The sequence below is a fragment of the Halichoerus grypus genome, chromosome 4 (assembly GCF_964656455.1).
Source record: "Halichoerus grypus chromosome 4, mHalGry1.hap1.1, whole genome shotgun sequence".
Lineage (NCBI taxonomy): Eukaryota > Metazoa > Chordata > Mammalia > Carnivora > Phocidae > Halichoerus > Halichoerus grypus.
The window spans coordinates 180,146,505-180,170,065 of record NC_135715.1 but is presented as its reverse complement, the minus strand read 5'-3'; the positions used below and the strand labels follow the sequence as shown (position 1 = coordinate 180,170,065).

Here is a 23,561-nt window from a genome sequence, read left to right as displayed (position 1 = left end):
AGCCTGCTTCTCCCTCTGCCCCTCCCCCTGCTCATGCTCTCTCTCTCTCTCTCTCTCTCTCTCTCTCTCAAATAAATAAATTTTAAAATCTTAAAAAAGGGCGCCTGGGTGGCTCAGTCGTTAAGCGTCTGCCTTCGGCTCAGGTCATGATCCTGGGGTCCTGGGATCGAGCCCCACATCGGGCTCCCTGCTCGGCAGGAAACCTGCTTCTCCCTCTCCCACTCCCCCTGCTTGTGTTCCTGCTCTCGCTATCTCTCTGTCAAATAAATAAATAAAATCTTAAAAAATAAATAAATAAATAAATAAAATAAAAAAATAAAAATCTTAAAAAAAATAAAAGAATGCTGAAGGCTGCCCTTTCAAAACCACATCAGACCATCCCTTACCTTCCAGCACCATCCCCCCCAGCATATAATCCATAACTGGCCTAACATAGGAATGGAATAACGGGGGCTAACGAAGGATTTTTCTGATCATTTCTTAACACTTTAGAGATATATTGTCTAATTTATTGGAAGTTAACTACTGCCGTGTTCCCCTACCCTTTTTTCCATTCTGTGTATTATTACTGCTTGGAACTCTATTATCTCGGACTATCACACGGCTAGAGCCAAGTGCTGCTAAAGACATTTTAAAATTAAAATTAATGTATATTATAAAGATACAAAGATTATAAAGATAAAGTTCTATCTTTATAAAGTTAGTGATCTTTACCTTTCAAAGGATCCTAATATCCAAATGTAACGTGTTCCCTTTCTTTTAAGGAATATAAAAGAAATACAACTTCCGTGGTACCAGATAGAAATAGATGGACATGACCAGGGAGATCATAAAGGATGGCTATTATTTCCCCTAAGGAAATCTCAAGGTCTCTTAGCTAATTCATTTCATCTATTACTTTTACTTAAATATTTAAAAATTATTATAGTACCATGGCATTTTTCCTGTAAATAAGGCCTGTGGATCTCTAAAAACTAAAGACATTTTCCTACCTAACCACAATACCATTATCACACCTAAAAAAATTACTAGTAATTCCCTAGTTGTATTTATATTTTTTTATTTTTTTAAAAGATTTTATTTATTTATTTGACAGAGAGAGACACAGCCAGAGAGGGAACACAAACAGGGGGAGTGGGAGAGGGAGAAGCAGGCTTCCCCACGGAGCAGGGAGCCTGATGCGGGGCTCGATCCCAGGACCCTGGGATCATGACCTGAGCCTAAGGCAGACACTTAATGGCTGATCCACCCAGGCACCCCTCCCTAGATGGATTTAATACTCACCTCCCCCTCCTCCAATTTCCCCAGTTGTCCCTAAATGTCATTTACAGTTGGTTTACCTGAATCAGTCAAGGTCCACACATTGAACTGGTTATGTTTCCTAAGTCTCTCTTAATCTAGAACAGTCCCTCCCACTCCTTCCACCTCATTGACTTGGTGAAGAAATAGCCCACTGTTTTGTAACAATTAGTCTCATTTTATTAATTGCTAAACAAGAAGCCAACCACAGGGGCAAAATAATCTTGCCAACCTGATGAAACCCGGTGTCTTCATTCCATAACTGATATTTTTGATCTGGTGTTTACTGACATTCAACCACAAGAACAAGGAAAACAAAACCAAGACCAAAACCAAATCCTGACTTGGACTTGAGTGTGACTCGACATACAGTTGTCCCGTGGCTGAATGAATCTGTGTGATCGAGTTCCATGAGTTTGAGTCAGTGGCTGTTTTTCATGACTTGGTGCCTAGTTTCTGTGAATGCCTGCCGGGATTTCTTTCTACCTCCCCTGATTCTCAGGTCAGTTTTCAGACAGCCAATGATTTCTGCCTGCGGGTCGCCTTCCGTATGGTACGCCATCCCCTGCCAGCTCTATCTTCCTTCCCACTGTATGAAGTGGAAAGATGTTGACTGGATTTCCCTTTCACTTGGTTACATCTGGCTTTCTTCTTTACCCTTTGCTGGGACGCTAGCAATCCCTCCAGGAACCAGGAACCCTAAACCTTACTGTGCACATGTACTAGGGGTATGGGGAAAGGGTTCTTCCTTTATTCACAATGAAAGGAAATTGCCATTTTTTAAAAATTTTATTTTATTATGTTATGTTAATCACTATACATTACATCATTAGTTTTTGATGTAGTGTTCCATGATTCATTGTTTGTGCATAACACCCAGTGCTCCATGCAGAATGTGCCCTCTCTAATACCCATCACCAGGTTAACCCATCCCCCCACCCCCCCTCCCCTCTAATACCCTCAGTTTGTTTCTCAGAGTCCATAGTCTCTCATGGTTCGTCTCTCCCTCCGATTCCCCCCCTTCATTTTTCCCTTCCTTCTCCTAATGTCCTCTATGCTATTCCTTATGTTCCACAAACAAGTGAAACCATATGATAATTGACTTTTTCTGCTTGACTTATTTCACTTAGCATAATCTCCTCCAGTCCCATCCATGTTGATGTAAAAGTTGGGTATTCATCCTTTCTGATGGCTGAGTAATATTCCATTGTATATATGGACCACATCTTCTTTATCCATTCATCTGTTGAAGGGCATCTCGGCTCTTTCCACAGTTTGGCTATTGCAGACATTGCTGCTATGAACATTGGGGTGCATATGGCCCTTCTTTTCACTACATCTGTGTCTTTGGGGTAAATACCCAGGAGTGCAATTGCTGGGTCATAGGGTAGCTCTATTTTTAAATTTTTGAGGAACCTCCACACTGTTTTCCAAAGTGGCTGTACCAACTTGCATTCCCACCAACAGTGTAGGAGGGTTCCCCTTTCTCCACACCCTCCCCAACATTTGTTGTTTCTTTCCCTGTCCATTTTTGCCATTCTAACTGGTGTAAGATGGTATCTCAATATGGTTTTGATTTGAATTTCCCTGATGGCTAATGATGATGCACATTTTTTCATGTGTCTGTTAGCCATTTGTATGTCTTCTTCAGAGAAGTGTCTGTTCATGTCTTCTGCCCACTTTTTGACTTGATTATTTGTTTTTTGGTTGTTGAGTTTAAGAAGTTCTTTTAAAAATTATGACTCCAACAGGAAGTATTTAGAAATGGCACCCACTGGTTAACTAGTATGGGTTAGAGGTTATCCTTTTTTACACTTGTGAACCGAAATGCATCCATCAGGCCACATTCTTTTTTTAAATTATATTTATTTATCTGTCAGAGAAAGAGAGAGAGAGAGCACAAGCAGGGGTAGCAGCACGCAGAGGAAAAGGGAGAGGCAGGCTCCCCGCTGAGTAAGGAGCCTGACGTGGGACTTGATCCCAGGACCCTGAGGTCATGACCTTACCCAACTGAGCCACCCAGGTGTCCCTCAGACCATGTTCTAATTCCAGTTGAACCATATTAAACTTGGTGACCTGAGGCAACCCAGCCATCTTCCTTAGCTGAATATTTTCAATCTAAAAGGTCAAGAGGAGTGGACTAGACATCTAAGGTTCCATCCAGGAATTGAGCTTGATGACTTAATTGTGGTAATAGCTACCTCAGTGTTCTCATTTTGTCTGTTCTCTCCTCCCACAAATAACCTCTCCTGACAGGTACCTGCCTTTGTGTGTGTTGGGAACCTCTGTAATTGTTGGGCAGCCATGAGTCAGAAGGTTCCTGTTTTGTTTTTTTTTTTTTAAAGACTTTGTTTATTCATTTGACAGAGAGACACAGTGAGAGAGGGAACACAAGCAGGGGGAGTGGGAGAGGGAGAAGCAGGCTTCCCGCAGAGCAGGGAGCCCAATGCAGGACTTGATCCCATGATCCTGGGATCATGACCTGAGCCGAAGGCAGACATTTAATGACTGAGCCACCCAGGCGCCCCAGAAGGTTCCTGTTTTTAAACTTTAAGTATGACTTTGCTAAACAGGTAATTTTATGCACTGTAGGTTTCTCTCATATTGGACAGACTCACCTTTCAAATAAAGACCAGTGAATCCAAACACATTGATGTTAAAAACAAATAATCAAGTCAAAAAATGGACTGAAGATATGAAAAGACACTTGTCTGAAGAAGACATACAAATGGCTAACAGACACATGAAAAAATGTGCATCATCATTAGCCATCAGGTAAATTCAAATCAAAACCACGTTGAGATACCACCTTACACCAGTTAGAATGGCAAAAATGGACAGGGAAAGAAACAACAAATGTTGGAGAGGTTGTGGAGAAAGGGGAACCCTCTTACACTGTTGGTGGGAATGCAAGTTGGTATAGCCACTTTGGAAAACAGTGTGGAGGTTCCTCAAAAATTTAAAAATAGAGCTACCCTATGACCCAGCAATTGCACTCCTGGGTATTTACCCCAAAGACACAGATGTAGTGAAAAGAAGGGCCATATGCACCCCAATGTTCATAGCAGCAATGTCTGCAATAGCCAAACTCTGGAAAGAGCCAAGATGCCCTTCAACAGATGAATGGATAAAGAAGATGTGGTCCATATATACAATGGAATATTACTCAGCCATCAGAAAGGATGAATACCCAACTTTTGCATCAACATGGATGGGACTGGAGGAGATTATGCTAAGTGAAATAAGTCAAGCAGAAAAAGTCAATTATCATATGGTTTCACTTGTTTGTGGAACATAAGGAATAGCATAGAGGACATTAGGAGAAGGAAGGGAAAAATAAAGGGGGGGGGAATCGGAGGGAGAGATGAACCATGAGAGACTATGGACTCTGAGAAACAAACTGAGGGTATTAGAGGGGAGGGGGGGAGGGGAGATTGGTTAGCCCGGTGATGGGTATTAAGGAGGGCACGTACTGCATGGAGCACTGGGTGTTATATGAAAACAATGGATGGTGGATCACCACATCAAAAACTAATGATGTATTGTATGGTGACTAACATAACATAATAAAATTAAAAAAAAAAAAAGAAGTGATTTGTCTAGGGAGCCCCTGGGTGGCTCAGTCGGTTAAGCATCTGCCTTCGGCTCAGGTCATGATCTCAGGGTCCTGGGATCAAGCCCCATAACGGGCTCCCTGCTCAGCAAGGAGTCTGCTTCTGCCCCTTCCCCTACTCATGCTCCTCTCAAATAAATGAATAAAAGCCTTAAAAAAAAAATGTCTGTCATCGTAGGGGTGCCTAGATCTGGTTGGATTCAAAAAAATATGGAGCGAGAAATATGCTAGTACTGAATAGAATTGTTGAAAATGCACTGCACTCAGTGCCGGCACTAACAAAAAAAAATACATTATTGGCATCGACCCTGCGCCAGGCACACACAGGCTCCTTATCTCCATAATCCCCACAGGGACCAAGGATGGAGCCAGCCCATTTGGGGAAAGAGCAAAGAAACTTATCCTTTCCCATAATAGAGCAAGATTCCAACTCAAGTCTTCTCCCTCCTCAAACTAATTCTCTTCCTCGTGTTGCAACTCGACTTTTAAAGTCGGGTATTTGAGCAATATTATTGTTTATGCTCTGATCGTGTGCAATTCAAGAGCTGCCCTTATTTTTCTCTTGTGTCATCCCACAGAATGGATACCGCAGACAGATTTGGAAACCTTTTCAGAATGATTCATGTTGGGGGGAAAAAACTCAACCACAAGACATTTGTACCAGGTAGCCATAGAAACCGCAACCTGAGTTTGGGTCTTCTAAAAGTTCTTTTAGAAGAACTTCTTCTAAAGTTGAACAGACCAAAAATCCTGCTTCGTGGTTTCAAAACAGATTTGTTATTCATGTGTATGGTTATTTCCCCGTCTCTTCTATTTTTGCTGTCTGGTCGGTGCAGCCGTGGCCCTTTGCAGCAGCTGGGAAATAAATATCAAGTGGGAATTGAGGCACATTAGAAGCGAGGAACAGCTGAGGAGCACAACAAAGCCCCAAGCTTTGCAGGGCCTGTGGGCCAGTCCAGGCATGTGGGTTTCGGTCTGATTGCCTTGCCAGCTTGGCGCTGAGTGAGCTTTAATGATTTAAAGGTTGGCATGGGAAGCGGTGTTTCTTGTCATGAGAGAGAATATCCATCTCTATTTGTAACCTACATAGTAATTAAGGCCAGACTTTTTGATGGAGCATCATCTCTGGGAGAATTTGAGGCTCAGGATTACATTATCTGCCCGTTTCTAGATTATTCTTAGATGCGTACATTATATGTTAGTAAAATGTTTAAAAATGATTGATGGTTCAGAGTGAGTTGTCATCCTTACCAATTTATATGTCACTTCGTGAATGTGAGTCCTTCTGGAAAGAGACTTGTCTAAAACCAAGGTGAGAGTTTCTAACAACAGTCATGATCCCTTTTTTTTTTTTTTTTTTTTTGCAGATGCTGGTTGTTTTGTTTTGTTTGTTTGTTTTGCTTTGTTTGGGGTCATTTCTTAAACTTCTAATGAGGAAAGACCACTTTGGCATATCAATTACAGTTGGCCTACCACCCAAATTGTTGGCAAATAGCGATCATTTCTCTATCAGAGGAGTAGAAATGGTGTGTGTGTATCAGGTAGAAACTTCGCCATATACGTTCAGTCAACAGCTAATGCTAGCAAACACTTGTGAAGTACCCGCTAGGTGTCGGGCATTGCGCTGGGCACAGTGGAAGGTCATAGAGATGTGATCTCAGTCCCTCGGGGCATAGAGCTATTTTCTCCAGTTCAGTGAACCCCATATTTTTTGTGCAATTTTTATATACATATAAAAATATAGGTTTTTTTTTTCTATCACTATTGTAGCCACAACAACAACAAAATGCCAAATAATTAAAGGTTGCTTTGGTTTTACATATCTAGATGTCATGTGACAGAAAGTGCTCAATAAGTATTAGGAATTGTTGTCATCTGTCCAGTGACTGTCTGCATCTGCTTCTTCTCTGGGTTGCTAGGAACATTCTGAATCATATGACATTTTTCCAGAACTCATATATCAAAAACCTTCTAGCCACATCCCAGCCAAACTTGCTCTTTTCCAGAATTTTCTACATTAGCACATGGTGTCACCAGCCACATAAGCCAGTCCTTCACACCACCATGCTCCTACCTACCACAGGGCCTTTGCATGTGCAAGTCCTTGTCCTAGAATGTCCTTCCCACTTCTCCTGTTCAAACATCAGAGCAACTTTCTGCTGAGGTCGCCTGTCTGACCTCCCTGAGCAGCTCCAATCCTATGCACCACTTGTCTGTAACATTTAACCCAGGTGCCACTTTATATTTCATTGGGTGATTATTTGATTAATATCTGTCTCTCCCACCAGGATATAAGCTCCCTGAGAACAAGGGCTAGTATTAATTTGTGTTAGTCATGGATCCCCACCATCTAGCCCAGTGCCTGAATTACATAATAGATGCTTAATAAACATCTGTTGAAGGAATGGATTAGAAGGCTGTAGTTCATGTGTTATTTGAATTGGTTCATGCATGATTTATTACTTAACTATAAATGCGGTACATGGTATTCGTAATAAATACAAATAATACAGAAATATATAAAGAAGTGAAACTGTTTCTAAGCCCTGTAACCCCATCTCCCAGAGGTGTCCACTATTGATACACTCTTGATGCAAGCTTGATGAATCCTTCTAGACTTTTTTTCTGTGTTTATCAATCATACACCCAAACATAGGCACATATATGGTTCTTATAGGAAAATAGAATCATCTGCTCCATACGCTTCTGTTTTGTTGAACACTAGACTGGAGCTACCTTTCTGGGTCAGTATATAATTGATCTCTCTCATTAAGATGATTATGAATTACTTCAGAAAGTTCTAAAAATAATACAATGAGCACTCATGCACCCACCACCCAGCTTATTAAATAAAGATTATGAAGACATTGATCACATTCCCCTCCTTCCCTACCACAAGATGAGCAGTCACCATCTTGAGTTTGGTGTTTCTCATTCTCATGTGTTTCTCTGTTCTTTGAGTACCTCGGTCTATATCTGTAACCACTGGAGTGTCTTTGCATATTTCCAGATTTTGTGTAAAAGGTGTAATTCTGTGTGCATGTTCTTGCAATTTTATGTTTGTGAGATTCATTCAGATTGAAATGTGTAGTTCAGGTTCATTCATTTCCCTTGATGTAGTATATTCTACTGCAAGAATATGGTAGAGTTAATTATCCATTCTTTTACTGATATGCATTTAGGTGGTTCCCCACTTTTTGTGGGTTTTTTTTTTGCTATTTCAAGCAATGCAGCTATAAGACATTCTTGAATTTGCCTTCTTTTGCGCATATGTGAGACAGTTTCTCCAGAGATTATACCTGGAAGGGGACATGCTGAAGTGGAGGTTATGTATTTCTTCAACCTTACTAGAGAGTGCCAACATGCTTCTCTAAAGTTCTCTCATTGTTTATTACAACTTTGCTACACAGTATTTCATTAAAATAATGTACGCTTATTTATTTACCCCTTCTCTACTACATTTGCTGAGTATTATTTGGGGAGGGGGGGCGGTTAAAACAAATATTAAATATAAAATCTTTCACGTTGGGATGGTTACTCTGATAGAGCATTTGAGAACTCTATAACCTCGGGTATTTTAGCTCATTTGATCTGTGGAGAGAATCAAGTCAGTTACTACCATTGCTACTTTTTATTTTCAGTGGAGATGATGAGACCAAACCTGAGGGATTCGAAATCTCCGGTCCTGGTAGGGCGAGCGGCAGACAGGTGCAGCCGCCCGGTCTCTGGCACATGGCTCCTCCCCTCAGCTTCTCTATCTCCTTACCCAGTTTCTGAGTTGGTTCAGCCATGAACCAGTATTAACTGGTCAGAGCACGGGAAATGATGTCACAGCCACAGACCACAACAAAGAACAAGGAGGAAACACGCCTTCTTTACTGCACCTGTGAAAATGCAGGGTGTCAGCTCACAGGCTGCTGCGGGGCTGCGTTGTCCTGGAAAAGGGGGGAAACAGATGGCAATTTAATAAGAACCTGATAGCATTGTTCTGGGTTGGACAAGCGGGTAGCCTCTGGGGAACTAGGAAAGAGGCTCTCAGCTATGGGGCACAACAGTTTGGAGAAGGGGCTTGCTGTGGCCACTTCCTCCCTCCTCCTCTGCCCTAGGGGGGGCCAGAGGGGGTGGGAGTGCATAGACCTCTGTTGTTTGCCTGCCGTGTGTATGCATGTCTGTGTGCGTGGTGTGTGCGCACATGTGCGCACGCATGTCCATCTGTGTATGTGCTTGTGTGTGCGCATGCACGCGTGTGCATCTGTGTGCATGCACGTGTGTGCATGTGTGTGCACGCATGCCCATCTCTGTGCACGTGCTTGTGTGTGCATGTGTGTGTGTATGCATGTGTGTGCATGGGTGTGTGCGAGTGCATGTGTGTGCATGCCCATCTGTGTGTGTGCATCTCTGTGTACATGCGTGTGTGTGTGTGTGTGTGTGTGTGTGTGTTGGGAGAAGGGCCAGGATGGTGAAGGCCAACTACAGGAATGGCACTGGGGCAGGAATGTCTATGATGGGGAAACACGTGTAACCAGTAATGTTCATTCCTCCCGCCTTCCTTTGCCCTTGTTTTGTGCCAGCTGTGTGGCGTGAACTTGAATGGCCCTTCTCTGAATAGACACAGGTGATGAATGCTGCTGTGCATGGCTCCTCTTAGGAGTGGTGGGGAAGCGTAGTTTAAAAACCAGAAATCTGGGCTCTGCCACTAACCAGCTGAACAGTCCCTTAAGCTCCCTGGGATTCTTATTCCTTCAGAGACGCCAAATTCCTTCTTCACTTCAGATCTATCCAGTGCCTTCCCCTCTGCAGGAACAGGGCTGTAGGTTGCCATCAGGGGTTAAAGGGTGAGCGTGGCACAGCCCTTGGCCCTTCATCAGCACCTGTCTCCATTTACTGCCTCGGGCTCTGCAATGCTGGCCTCTGGTTAGCAGCTGAGTATCACACAAGGAATCAGAGTTAAGGTTGTTTGGGGAACAAGGGAAACAGGTTTGAATGGCTCTGAGGTCTGCTTGGTGCTTCTTCGGAATTTGCTTAGTCCAGAAGGGAGCATGATTCTGAAACTTGGAGTTATGGTGTTTTTCTAGCTGGTGCCATTCCCTGAAATCCTGCAACCTCAGACACCCACACAGGGTTCAGACAACACACTCGCTCTCCACTTCTCCCTGGATGCCACAGACATGCTACTCGTTCCTGACACTGGACACCCCGGAGTCCCATCTTCTTACCTTTCCTCTCCTCATCACGTGTTCTCCACTGGGTCATCACTTGCCTCCCCATGTTACCCAAAGACCAATGGTCCCCAACCCATCTTCTCTGGTCTGCTGCCCTGCAGGCTGTCTGGCCACTCACATCTCCACTCTGATGTCCCACAGGCATGTACACCCACCATGTCCCATCTGCACTCCCCATCCTCCCTCCCAACTGCTCTCTTTCTCTGGGGTCCCTTATCTGGGGACGAGTAGCCTCACCTCAGCACCGTGGGAGGCCTCCTGGACCCGTCCCTGCCACTTTCTGCCCATAGCCAACCAACATGCCGTTCATTGACTTTGACTTTCTATCTATCGCTCCTGTCCATGTTTTCCTCAAAGCACTGCCTCCTTTTTCAAGTCAACTTCCCCGTGGTTCTGTTCCCATCAGAAAAACCCCAAATCCTTTGGGGTGACCCGTGAGGTCTGGCTGCCTTTCTAGCCTCTTGCCACCTTCCCCCTTCTCTGTCCCCATCCTCCAGCTGTCTTGAACTGCTTGCCCTTTGGCCAGTGGGTCACTGTTGGTCACGATCCCTACACTCTTCTCCAGGAATAGCCTGTCCCCATCAGCTTCCTCTCCTTGGAACCCCTCCCCCTCCCCCAACCGAGTCTCCTCAGCTGCCTGGCTCCTTCCTTCCAGAAGCATCTCCTCCTCTCCCTGGAGGCCGATGCCATTAGTTTAGGTGCTCCTCCAAAGTGGGACCCGGTGATGCTCTCTTCTCTGCTCCTGGCGCAGTGCCTGGCTCTCAATATGTGGGATAAATAAACACGTTTTCTAAGTTAAAGAGAGAAAGAAACTTTCTCAAAGCTTTCTCAGAGTGGCAGTGGGGTGTCAGAGTTTTAATGTATCCCATATATTTATGCGGCTTACAGCAGGTACAAATCCCGGTGGCTGTCCCTGGGCTCCAACAAGTCCTCATAACTAGCTGATTTCTCACCTTTCCTTGCACTCCCTGTCACCAGTTCCTCCACTTTGCCAGGAGGAGTTGACCACCTGGCTGCCGTCCAGGGGCTGGTGACTGACAGATACCCGGGCTTCTTTGCCAAGTTTAAGAAAAGTAAGGTAGAGAGCCGAGTGTCAGCTGTCCAGGTACTGGGAGTCAAAGCTGATGATTTCCCCTCGTATATTCATCTGTGCCTTCCGCAGAGGCAGCTTGCAAAAAGAAAGAGCACAGTGGAATAGAGCCGAGCTGAGAATCTGGCCATTACGGTGGGTGGCAGGCAGTGAGGAGGAGGGAGGCAGTTACTCTGAGGGTCAGTATTTCAGGTTGTTCCCGGAAAAATAATTGCAAAGGCAACCAGTCAGAAAGGAGACTCATGGTACCCCCTCCCACTCCCACACCTGTATTTCTTGGCACTTTGGCTGCCTTCAGATTAATGAAATCTTTCCAGTCCTGACAGAAATGACAACCTCAAGAGGGAAAAAGTATGTTTTCGCACTGGTTAAAAGATTAAAACAACACGAAGAAGCAAACCCGTTCCTATATATGGGCTTCAATACTTGCCTTGTGCAAAATGTTGTGAGTTAATATCTTTGTCTCATGGGTGTGTTTTTCCTCCTTGAATCTTTAGAGTTATTTCCAGAATTGCAAAGGATATTTCAAAAACCATGTCTGAAGTCTAAAGTGCCGAGTGCAGTCAGCTCCCTGAGTGGAAGGACAGAGAAAAGGGGAGGGTGTCCTACTGAGAGATGAGAAATTTATTGCCGGCAAATGCTACTGTGTAACGTGAATTAAGAGTTGTTATTTATTTATTTTTTTAAAGATTGAGCACTATAATGCCTTAAAAAAAAAAAACTAATGATTTTTGGAAAGTGGAAGCCAAATGAATTTAATTACTATGATAATTAAAAAACAATTCATTTGTTATCAACTATATTTATATATTTTTCCAATGCAAAAAGTATAGGATTTATGAACCTCGAATGATTGGAAGTGTAGGTTTGATTTAGAAAAGGAATCTGAATAGAAATGATTCCTTTTCATAGATAACAATATTTGACTTCAAATTTGGTTATTAAACTTTTAAGGGAATCTGCCTACATAAAGCAGAAGTTAAGGTAAGTTATATTTAAAATCACAAAAGTGCTTTCTAAATTATAAAAGATTGTCACAACATGTTCCATTTATAAGCGTTCATAAGTAGCTTATTTTAAGAATTCTGTTTAGAAAAATGTGCTTGTCCACACCTTTTCAGGAGCACAGCTCTCCGAATAGCAAATGATTTTCAAAAGGATACTCAGAACACATTAGGGTGGGTGTTATGTTTAGAGCTTGAATATTCTTATTGAAGATTATTCATTTTAAGATTCAACAGCACGCCGAGTCTCTAGGATAAATACATGTCCTCAACGAGAATTTGCTTTGGTGTCCTTTCCCTATCCCAAGGAAGAAAATCCAGACTTCCAGGTCCTTGAGAGGCACCTCATCTTTACTTCTCTGGGGCACCTCTCAGTTCCTGGGTGCAAATCTTCCTCAGCCACTTTTTCGCTGTGAGACCTTAGGCAAGTTACTTAGCTTTTCTGTTACTTAGCCCTAGGTCATTCATCAGTCATCTGGGGATAAATAGTCTTTTCTTCATAGGTTTGCTGCAGGATTAAATTTATGTAAAGTTTTAGAACTTTAGAACTGCCTAGTAGATCCTTAATAGATCTGAGAAATCATACTGTCCCTATTGGGAAGCTCTCACTCTTCCTATAGAATCAGCATGAATAAAGGGGGACTTTTTTTTTGCAACATCTTTAATTTTTTTGCAACATTTCAGTACATACACTCAGTCTTTGCATCAGAGCAAATCATTTTCAGTGAACACTCAGTATTATTTAGATACGGTATCTTCTCTCCAATGCCCTAGCATCAGTTGTCTGGTAACAAAATAAAAAGACAAAGGGGGAAAAAAATCCTGGCAAGGGGACAAGTTTCGAGAATTGTTTGAAAGCAGTCATTGTATTCAGGTGGCCTGGCAGGCTACTGTAAACAGGGAGAGATGTAAGGAGGAAATCAGAACCCATTGTGGGCCCATAAAATGGATGTCTTTTCAACTAAACAGATTGCTATCAGCCTAACAGAGCCGACTCATGTTCCTCTTTGCCTGGTCATTTCCTTTACTGAGTGTCCGTAAGAACCACCCACTTGGGTGTTTCTCAGGATTATAGGTTTTTAGGTCAAACAGAAACCCGGGGGAGTGCCTGGACAAGCCCAAGGCGCAGTTACATTGTGCACGAGCTGGATGACATTGACCCCACGGCTGTTGTGCCCCAGTTTGTGTGGATGGTCAGGCTGTGCGGCTGCGGCAGGTAGGGGCCCAGGTTAGGAGCTTTGCTTTGAAGTGGCTGCAGGTTTCCTGGTGGGCTGAAGACTCCACGGGAGAACCGCCCGCTTCTTCCTTCACTGCAGAAGCTTGACCGGTGGACCCTCCACGCCTGCTTCCTTTGTCCTCCTCGGGCAGTCCGGAATGGACGGGACACCGGAGCCTCTGGCCATGACCGTCCACCTGCTCGCCAACTCTGGGCATGGCTCGCTTCTGCAGCAAACTCTGGATCAGCTCCTGGACTGCGTTTGCCCAGACGTGCGTCCCTTTCTGGTGTCAGAACGGGTCAGTCCAGTGAAATACTATGACAAGTGCCACTCCAAGCGCTCACGGTTCCCGGGGATGTCTGTGTTGCTCTTCCTGCACGAGAGCCTGGGAGAGGAGCGGCTCTTTCGGGTTCTTGACTCCCTCCAGCGCTGGCCGTGGCACTGCTACCCCGCCCCGAACGCTCAGGGGGGGCCGTGTCCCTACATCCTTGCCAACCAGGAGTTCTACAGTGTGGACAGCCAGATGCCCGTCTGGGGTGTGAGGCAGGTGCACTGCGGCTCCGAGGTCCTGAGGGTGACACTCTACTGCAGTTTTGATAACTACGAGGATGCCATCAGACTCTATGAGTTGATCCTGCAGAAGGAAGCCACCGTGCAGAAAAGCAACTTCTGTGTCTTCGTGCTCCATGCCACTGAGAGCTTCGCTCTGCAGTTCTCCCTGGCGCAGCTGCCCCTTGGAATGTCAGTGGACCCCAAAGAATCTTCTGTGCTGCAGTTCAAGGTTCAAGAGATAGGCCAGTTAGTACCTCTCCTACCCCATCCGTGCGTCCCCATCAGCCGCACCAGGTGGCAGACACAGGACTACGATGGCAATAAGATCCTGCTTCAGGTATTCCGGTTTTGCCTCTGATCTTTGTAGACACACATGGAACTGTGTGATTGTACCTCTGCGATGGGCCTTCGTGATGATTTAATGCAGTGGTTCTCAGCCTTGCTTGCACATCAGAATCCCTGGGGAGCTTGCAAAAATTCCCATGCCACGCTTGCACCCCGGGCCAGTTAGGCCAGCGTCTCCAGGGGTGCCTTGGATGACTCAAATAAGTAGTGTCAGGGTCGAGAGTCACTGACCTAATAAAATCCCCTCATCTGACAGATAATGGAGTTCATGCTCCATGAGCTTGTAGCTTATGCAAGTGGTTTGAGGTAGAATCCGACGACACCCCATTTCTCAGATTGTCCTTTAAAACTGTATGCAAATACTTTGCCCACACTTTGGGGTTTGGGAATAATTAAGCTCTTTCCATCTGACCTAAGGAAGCTGAAGTTGTAATTATGGTTGGGATTGTTAATTCTGTAGTCCTGTTGACTTCATTTTTTTTTTCCTGTTGACTTAATGTTTAAGCAGCTTGGATCACTGTCAATTTTTCCCCAAATCAAGTTAGATGGTTAGAACGCCTTTAAAAAGAAAACCTGGATATGAAAGCCTTCTTCTGTAAGCATCCCATTTAAGCCACGCACAATCATGATCGCTACCGTGATGTGTCGTCTCCCGTGGAGTGTTCTGTGGCCGTTGAGCCTTGTACCCAGTAGCTGCCTGGCTTAGCCTTGATTCCTTCATTAGCACAATGGAGGTAATATTAACATCTTCCTAAAGTGTGGGTTGTTATCCACACGAAATGATGTAATGCTTCAAGTGCTTAAGGCAGTGCCCAGAATGCAATTTTAGCTATTATTATCTCTTATGGCCTAGACTAAGTGTTATTACATTGATTACTTTATTTAATTCTTCCAACAACCTAGGAAGTTTCTGTGCCTTTTACTTAACTCAGCAATTACCAAGGCATCTAAAGTTTCTCCTTCAGCCTTGGTTAATCTCCCGCATTTAAAATCAACCTCACTGTCAAACAAACATTGAGTATGTGTGTGCAGCAGGGGGCACATTTTTAACTGTTCCTGTTTTTAAGATCAACCCGACCAACTTGGATCAGATGCTCTTCTCTAAACCAATTGCTGCATCCAAGGGAATGGGATTCGTGTGGGTTGGTGTAGTTCTGAGGCAAAGGCTCTGCTCTCCACACTTGGATTGTCTGTGGAATCAGACCCTCCTGGGACTCCCAGGGGAGAGTAAGGACCCCCAGTGAAGATCAGTAGGGGAACAAATGCGGGGTGGCCCAGATGACGGATGTTGACCAAAAGAAAGAAAATAATACCTATTCAAGGGAAAACCATAACCACCGATTAACCTCTCCACAAATAACCTTTCCTCAGGGCTGGAACGGACACACGTGTGGGCGTGCTAGACATGGTGAGGGCGCGCGATGGACAAAGCTTCCTGAGGAGCGATACCTGGGCCTGCTGAGGCTGGACAGCCCAGAAGGAAGTAGCCAGATGGAGAAGGGAGGAAGGTGTTCCAAAGAGGAGAGACAGTGGGTGACCTTGTGTGGTGTGACATTTTCTTAGCGGGGCATGTTCAGAAAACTGCCTGAGGTTCTATGTGGCTGGGGTGGAAAGCGGGGGTCAGGGGAAGAAGAGGAGCAGGTGGGTGGAGACCACATCATCAGGAATATGGTCAATCACTGGAAGGTAAGCACCATGAGGGCAGGCAGCTCTTTGCCCACTTTTGTATTCCTGGTCCCTAGAACAGTGTCTGGCGCACAGGAGGCAAATACATTCTTTTTTTTTTTTTTTTTTTTTAAAGATTTTATTTATTTATTTGACAGAGAGAGAGATAGCAAGAGCAGGAACACAAGCAGGGGGAGTGGGAGAGGGAGAAGCAGGCTTCCCGCCGAACAGGGAGCCCGATGTGGGACTCGATCCCAGGACCCTGGGATCATGACCTGAGCCGAAGGCAGACGCTTAACGACTGAGCCACCCAGGCGCCCGAGGCAAATACATTCTTGTGTGAATGAACCAGACCCTTGCTAAGAGCTTCTCTTTTATCCTTACTGCAATCAGCAGTCACTGATGGGGCCTGTGAGTGGTACTGACATGTATAATTTGTTATGAGGCTCAAAAAAGAGAATATAAATGAGGTGCTCTGTAAAGTAGAAGCTGTAGGAGATCACGCAGAAGCAATGTGATTATTGTCTATGTAAGAAGCCACTGGCTGTCTCGCCAGATGCACACAGTGAACAGTTCCTTCCCCACATGACCTCCTGTCCATGCAGACAGTCTGATGCTTCTCAGAGTCTCAGAGTTTTGAGTAAGAAAACCCATAATGGAAGTGTGAGGTTAAATATGAACTATAGTTCAGGGGTAGACTTAACAGATTTGGAAATGAATTAGATGTAGGGGTCAAAAAGAGGGAGGTGATGATAAGTCTGGACACATTGGGTTTGAGATGCTTGCAGGTCATTTGGGTGAAGATACTCCCGATCAGGTGGCCTCTGAGAGCTGGAGCTTAGACTAGGGACATAGGCTGGGGTGATGGTTGAAGCCCTGGGAAGAAGTGTTGTTATCAAGGAAGAGAGCGTAGAAAGAGAAGAGATGAAGGCAGAATGTACAAAATGTGATGAGAGTGATAGTAGGGTACATAGTAGATGCTCAGTAAATGAATGAATGTGTCAATAAATGATCAAATATGTCCATGTTTGTTCGTTCACAAAATATTCTTCCTGAGTGCCTACCCTGCACCAGGCCCTGTTCTAGGCCCTGTTCTCCCTTTAGTCTTAGTTCTGGATGGCTGCAAAAGTACGGTTGGATATTCTTCCCTTCCCCTCTAGCAGTGCTCCTTTGTCCCTGCATTTTTCCCGCAGTTGCCCTGTGGGAGATGAGACGGCCAACCCTCTGTGACCCTTTGGTTAGGTGTTCGGTGTGATGTCATGCTGCCTTCTGTGTTAGGCGTTCTGTGTGACGTTGGGCTGATGGGGGGCCCAACTCTCCCATAAGGGCCTGGAATACCAAGTGGCCTATGGTAAATGCCCTGTCCCCACCTTGAGTGTAGGGACGGGAAGAGTTAATTTGACCAAGTTTGGAAAAGTTGTGTGGAGGATGTATAACTTGGAGGATGACTGTACCAGGCGGTAGAAGGGTGTAGGGCTGGAGAGTTCAAATGAGTTTAGGAGAACGATTTTTGGCCCACTGAGTATGGGTGCAGGGGGATATACAACAGGCATTAGTTGTTTTTAGAGGAGGGGCAGACGTGATAGTCTATAGTATACACTTTAGGATGCTAGCCCTGGCACCTTCACATAGGGTAGATTGGATGAGTACTAGACTGACTGATCCAAAGGTGACCTCAGTCATCCACTCAGGGGCCAGCAAAGTTTTGAGTAAGAAAACCCATAATGGAAGTGTGAGGTTAAATATGAACTATAGTTCAGGGGTAGACTTAACAGATTTGGAAATGAATTAGATGTAGGGGTCAAAAAGAGGGAGGTGACGATAAGTCTGGACACATTGGGTTTGAGATGCAGGTCATTTGGGTGAAGATACTCCCGATCAGGTGGCCTCTGAGAGCTGGAGCTTGGACTAGGGACATAGGCTGGGGTGATGGTTGAAGCCCTGGGAAGAAGTGTTGTTATCAAGGAAGAGAGTGTAGAAAGAGAAGAGATGAAGGCAAAACCTACAAAATGTCCACACTCCAGGAGTGGGGAAAGAGAAGAAGAATGAGTGCAGCAATGGGAGAAGGAGCAGCCAGAAAGCAGGCGAAGATCATGATGTCATGACCAGTAATGCACTTGGTGGCATGCCATAGTCCCTAAGATGCGATTTCTCAGGTACGCTAGAACACGCCCCTAAGGCTCTTTCACCCTGCTCTCCTCACTAGGCCATTGGTCTCTGGTGGTGTTGCCAATAACTCCCAGGAGATTGGCTAATGCTGCGGGCCAGCTTGCCTTGGTATATTCACTGGTAACCATGGCCACCACCACCCTGCACTTATGGGCATGTCCTTGCCAACGTCTCCACAACGCTACCGAAACCAGGCTGTAATTTTCAGCAAGATCTTTCTGAAAATTTGAGGATAAAGGGGAAAACAAGAAACGTTCTTTACAGGGAAGGTAACTTATAAGACTTCTGGGTCTGGGTGTCACCATTCAGAGCTCCTTGGCCGGGACGTGACCTTGAGATCCTTCCCCAGGTCTCCTCCTTGTGTTCTCCACACCCGTCACCAGGAGGTGCTCCAGGCCAAGGATACAGCAAGAACGGGGAGGTTCTCTCTTAGCCCCTTGAGGGCCCACCTTCCAGGTCTTTCTTGACAAGGGTTGACTGCTTCCCAAGATGAATGAAATGGGAAAGTTCACACGCATCTCCACCTCCTGTCCCACAGTGGTGGTGTCTTGTTCATAGACCTGGACGGGGGGCTCAGTTGCACTAGTATATGAACCCAACATCAGTACAACCCAGGATGCTGAGTCTCAACAACACACTCTGGTCATCAGCCATCCTTTCTGGCAGCTCTTCCCAGTTTATTCTGCTGAATGCGCTGGAACTCATGCCTGCATACCCTTCCTCCAGTCTGCGGGCTCACCTCTGAATCCTTTACAATTAGTACTTGAGTTAGAATCCACATAGCTCTCCAAGAACCAGCTTTTGATTTCATTGATTTTCTCTACCGATTTCCTGTTTTCAATTTCCTTGATTTCTGCTCTAATTCTGATATCTTTTCTTCTGCTTACTTCAGATTTTTTTAAAAGATTTTATTTATTTATTTGAGAGAGAGAGACTGCGCATGCGAGTGGGGGGAGGAGCAGAGAGAGAGGGACAAGCAGACTCTGAGCTGAGTGGAGAGCCTGACGCGGGGCTCGATCTCATGACCCTCATATCATGACCTGAGCCGAAATCAAGAGTCCAATGCTCAACTGACTAAGCCACCCAGGTGCCCCACTCTTGTCTTTTTTTTTTCTGGTGTCTTTTAGGATTTTTTCTTTATCTTTGATTTTCGTAGTTTGGAAAACGATGTGTCTAGGTGAAGCTTTTGCAGAATTTTTGTGCTTGGTGTTCTCTGAGCTTCCTGGATTTGTGGTTTGGTTTCTGACATTAATTTGGGGAACATTTTCAGTCATTGTTATTTCAAATATTTCTTCTGTTCTTTTCTCTCTTTCTTGCCTTCTGGTCTGCCTACTATGCATCTGTTACACTTTTGGTAGCTGTCTCACAGTCCTTGGATATTCCGTTCTAGTTTTTTGTCTTTGTTCTCTTCGATTTTTAGTTTTGAAAATTTCTTCTGAGGTGCTCTCAAGCTCAGGATTCTTTCCTCAGCTATGTCCAGTCTACTAGTAAGCCCATCAAAGGCATTCTTGATTTCTATTACAGCATGTGTGTTTTTTTTAAAATCTCTAGTGTTTCTTTCTGTTCTTTCTTAGTGTTTCTATCTCTGTTAATATTGCCCATCTGTTCTTGCATGCTGTTTACTTTATCCATTAGAGCTCTTAGTACATTAATCATAGCTGTTTCAAATTCCTGGCATGATAATTCCAACAACTCGGCCATGCCTGGTTCTGATGCTTACTCTGTCTCTTCGAATTGTGTTTTTTTACCTTTTAGTATGCCTTGTGTTTTGTTTTGTTTTCGTTTTTGTTAGCTAGACATGATGTAGCATGTTAAAGGAACTGCTGAAAATAGGCCTTTTGTAATGTGGTGGTGAGGAGTTGGGGAAGGGGAAGCATTATATGATTAGATTGCACACAGTCTTTTAGTGAGTCTATGCCTAGGACTGTGAATTCACAAGTATTTTTAATTTTTTTCTCCCTCCTTTGGCAGGAGAGGATGGCTAGAATGGGCTGGAATTGAATATTTCCCTTCCCCCAGGTCAGTCAGGCTCAGGTGAGCTTCTGCTTAACTAGTTTTCTCTGAGAGCAGGCCTTTTAATAACACAGTTTTCTAGCATGTTTAAAAGTGGTGCTTTTTCTCCTTCCCTTCCAGAAGCACAAAGAGATTTATCTCCGATATTTATTGTGAGCATCTGGTCAAGCTCCTGGAGGGAAATCTCACAAGCTTGCAGGGCCCCTCTATGACTGGGTCCCCCTGGAGTTTTTAACCCTCAGAGTTGTCTGCACTGAACCTTCCACCATTCCTCAGTCATAGTTGAGGTTTTCTTCACCTGGCACTGGTTCTTGCTGTGGCTTCCACTTAGGAGTCTCCTCTCCGAGAAGCTGTGATTCCCTGTATTTGTCTGTTGTCCCTCTAGTCTTGGAGGCTGCTGTTTGCCCTGCGTGCTCCCCTCTCATACAGATTCTGGAAGAATTTTTGCTCTAAGGCCACCAGCATCAGTAAATGTTGACCGCCCCTCCCTCGAAAGTCTCTCCTTTGTGGGCTTCCATAACCCAGCTCTTTAACTAAGCAGTTTGTCTTCTCTGGCTGTCCCTTTGCTGTTTTTTCCCAAGGACTCACCTCTTTCTTCTTGTCCCTGAATTAGGTTTGCTCACCCATGGTGGCATTGACATCTTGGCCTAGATGATTCTTTGTCGTGGAGGACTGTCCTGTGCATTGCTGATGTTGGCTGTATTGTGGGCTCTAGATGCCGGTAGCAACGACCCCTGTACCCCAGTTGTGACAACCAAAATGCCTCCAGACCTTGTCAAGTGCCTCTGGGGGGTGAAGTTTCCCCCAGTTGAGAACTGCTGTCCTTGACTAAAAGTTTCCCTAAGATTAAGAAATATAGATCATCCTGTGGATTTAATATCATCTTTGTTCTCCTTACTTGTATCTCTAGCTCTTGAGCTTTAGCTTATTTATTTATTTACTTATTTAGCTTATTTCCAGCTTCCTGTAAGACGATTTGAACATAATGTCTCATCCTCATCTTACATTCAGTCCAAGCAAAACCTAAGTCACCATCTCCCCCATCTTCTCCAGCTCTGGTCACTCTCTCTCCATTTGCTCTGGTTTTTGTCACTATTAAAGCCTCTTTTTCCAGAAGCTGCACATTCAATCACACCCAACTGTTGTAGTTTTCCTCTGGGGTCATTCCTCTTCTCCCTTCTTTAAGCCTGCATAGCTTTAAGTATGCATTATTATTATTATGACATTCTAGCTCTTCACTCTAGCTCCAGGCATCCTATTTTATCCAGCACATCACAGATGAATATATTTTTAAATGACTGCTACATTTATGGCTATCCCAGCTTTATTTCCAGAACTCTAGGCTCATTCCTGCACCCAGGTATTTTGTTTATTGTCATAAAATACACATAACATAAAATTTGTCACTTGAACCATTTTTAAGTGTTGGGTTCAGTGCCATTAAGTACATTTACAATGTTGCACAACCATCACCGTAGTCTATTTCCAGAATTTCTTCATCACACCAACTAGAAACTTTGTACCTATTACAACATAATCCACTATTCTCTCCTCTCCCCAGTCCCTGGTAACCTCTATTCTTCTTTCTGTCCCTATAAATTTTCCTATCCTAGGCACCTCCCATGTGTGAAATCATATAATATTTGCCCTTACGTCTGGCTTAGTTCACTCAGTATAATGTTTTCAAGGTTCATCCATGTAGCATGTGTCAGAATTTCATTCCTGTTTAGGTTGAAAATGTTGCATTTTATGGATATCTGCATCTATGTATTGCCTAAGCTGTTCCTTGTCCAGAGATGTCTTTCTCTTCCTCTTTACTTATCCATCCTTCAAGGCTCCACTCAAATAGCAATTTCTCTATGAAATCTGCCATGAAGCTCAAGTGCACATTCACTCCCATTTGGTGTATGTTTTACATGGAAATTTTTGTAACACGCGACTGATTACACATTTTCTTATTGTTGCACCATATAATTTTGGAGTTTATGACTCTCTACCTCTTTTCAGTATTTTGTTGTAAATGTCTATTTCCAGTAGACTAGTAGGTAGACAGCTGTTTCTGAAGCATGGATTGATTGACTGCTTGTTTTCAGGAAATAAGTCTGTCTCTTCCGAAAAGCTATATATTCCAGAAGCTAGTTTGGTGTAAGCAAGCGTGTGGTTCTTTTCATTTTATCAACAGACATTTACTAAGTTTGTCCTTATGTTCTTCATTAGCCATTGAAAAATGAAAGAACATAGTCTCTCATGAAGAAAGTAATTAATTTTCTTCTGTAGCATTTCTTGAGGGTCCTTTCTCATTTCCGAATCTCTCAGCTGTGCACACTTGGACTCTATTCCTCCCTCTTTGTTCCTTTCTTTGTTTCTTTTCCATTATCCATCCCCACCCTAATGTACCCCACAGAACCACACACATAGCCACACACACACACACACACACTCCAATCCCTGCTCTTCTTCTCACTCAATACTTGGGTTTATGCTGCCCTGAAAAAAAATACTTGGAGGCATTGCTTAGAAGGTTTTCACTCTTACAGAAAAGCAGGTTAACATCAGTGGCTTTGGTTAATCAGTTGAAGTAAGTACCTTTAATTTACAGATCAGTTAATTGGAAGGGACTGGTTTCAACTCTTAGGTAAGCAAGTTTGGCATTGTTTTTGGGTTTCTTATTATCTGTATAATTTGTTTCCATTTAATTTTTTTCTCAGTGCAGGAAAAATTCTCTTTTGCTATCTCTTGCAATCACTTCTAGTAAGAGACAATATTATTTTCCCTTCATGATGTGACTCTGTTCTTAAACAGCTTCATCATTTTTCAATGATGTATATTCTCTTGTTTCTCAGTGTTTAGAGTCAAATGAGTGACAAATGATCTTTCTATTCATCAAGATAACTGCTAACATTCCGTGAAACTTGAAAAAGCTAGCTCTCAATTTGTAACATTTTACAAATATTTCTTGGAAAGATGAGCTCTAAATGATCAGAATTCCTACAAAATGCATTTCATTCTATTTTTGGCAAGAAGCCTTCTTCTCCCTCAAGGGATTTCTCTCAATCACTCAGCATTATGTTTCTCCTAGAAATTTTTCACTCTAACTGCACACATCTGCATTTCTACATTAATAATGTTGAACTCATTTGTGCTATGTGATCTAAAGATCTTAGACCTCTCTTTAAGAAAGAAAAGTTGACATTTCATTCTCTTAAAAAGTTTGCAGAAATGGCCAACCATATAATGAAAGCCTTTTTAAATTTTTTCGATAAGACTTTATATCTACTTAATGTCAAATAATTAGGGGCCCAATACAGAGATTCTACATTTCCATACATTTCTACATGTAAAAATTTATATTTCTTTTTTTAAAGATTTTAT

The 23,561-nt window shown here is 43.8% G+C and overlaps 1 protein-coding gene across 2 annotated transcripts in view; it reads left to right on the top strand.

The window, feature by feature from the left end:
- LOC118539852 (protein FAM124B) overlaps positions 1 to 23,561 on the top strand; it is a 47,945-nt gene that overhangs the window by 16,373 nt on the left and 8,011 nt on the right. Inside the window, exon 1 of one of the 2 annotated variants that reach the window (XM_036098718.2) lies at positions 13,299 to 14,334. The exons of the other annotated variant lie outside the window; for it this stretch is intronic. Coding sequence (XP_035954611.1) covers positions 13,603 to 14,334 — 732 coding nt within the window. The 5' untranslated portion in view covers positions 13,299 to 13,602. Of the gene's footprint in view, positions 1 to 13,298; positions 14,335 to 23,561 lie in introns of those variants that run through there. 2 annotated transcript variants of the gene reach the window in all.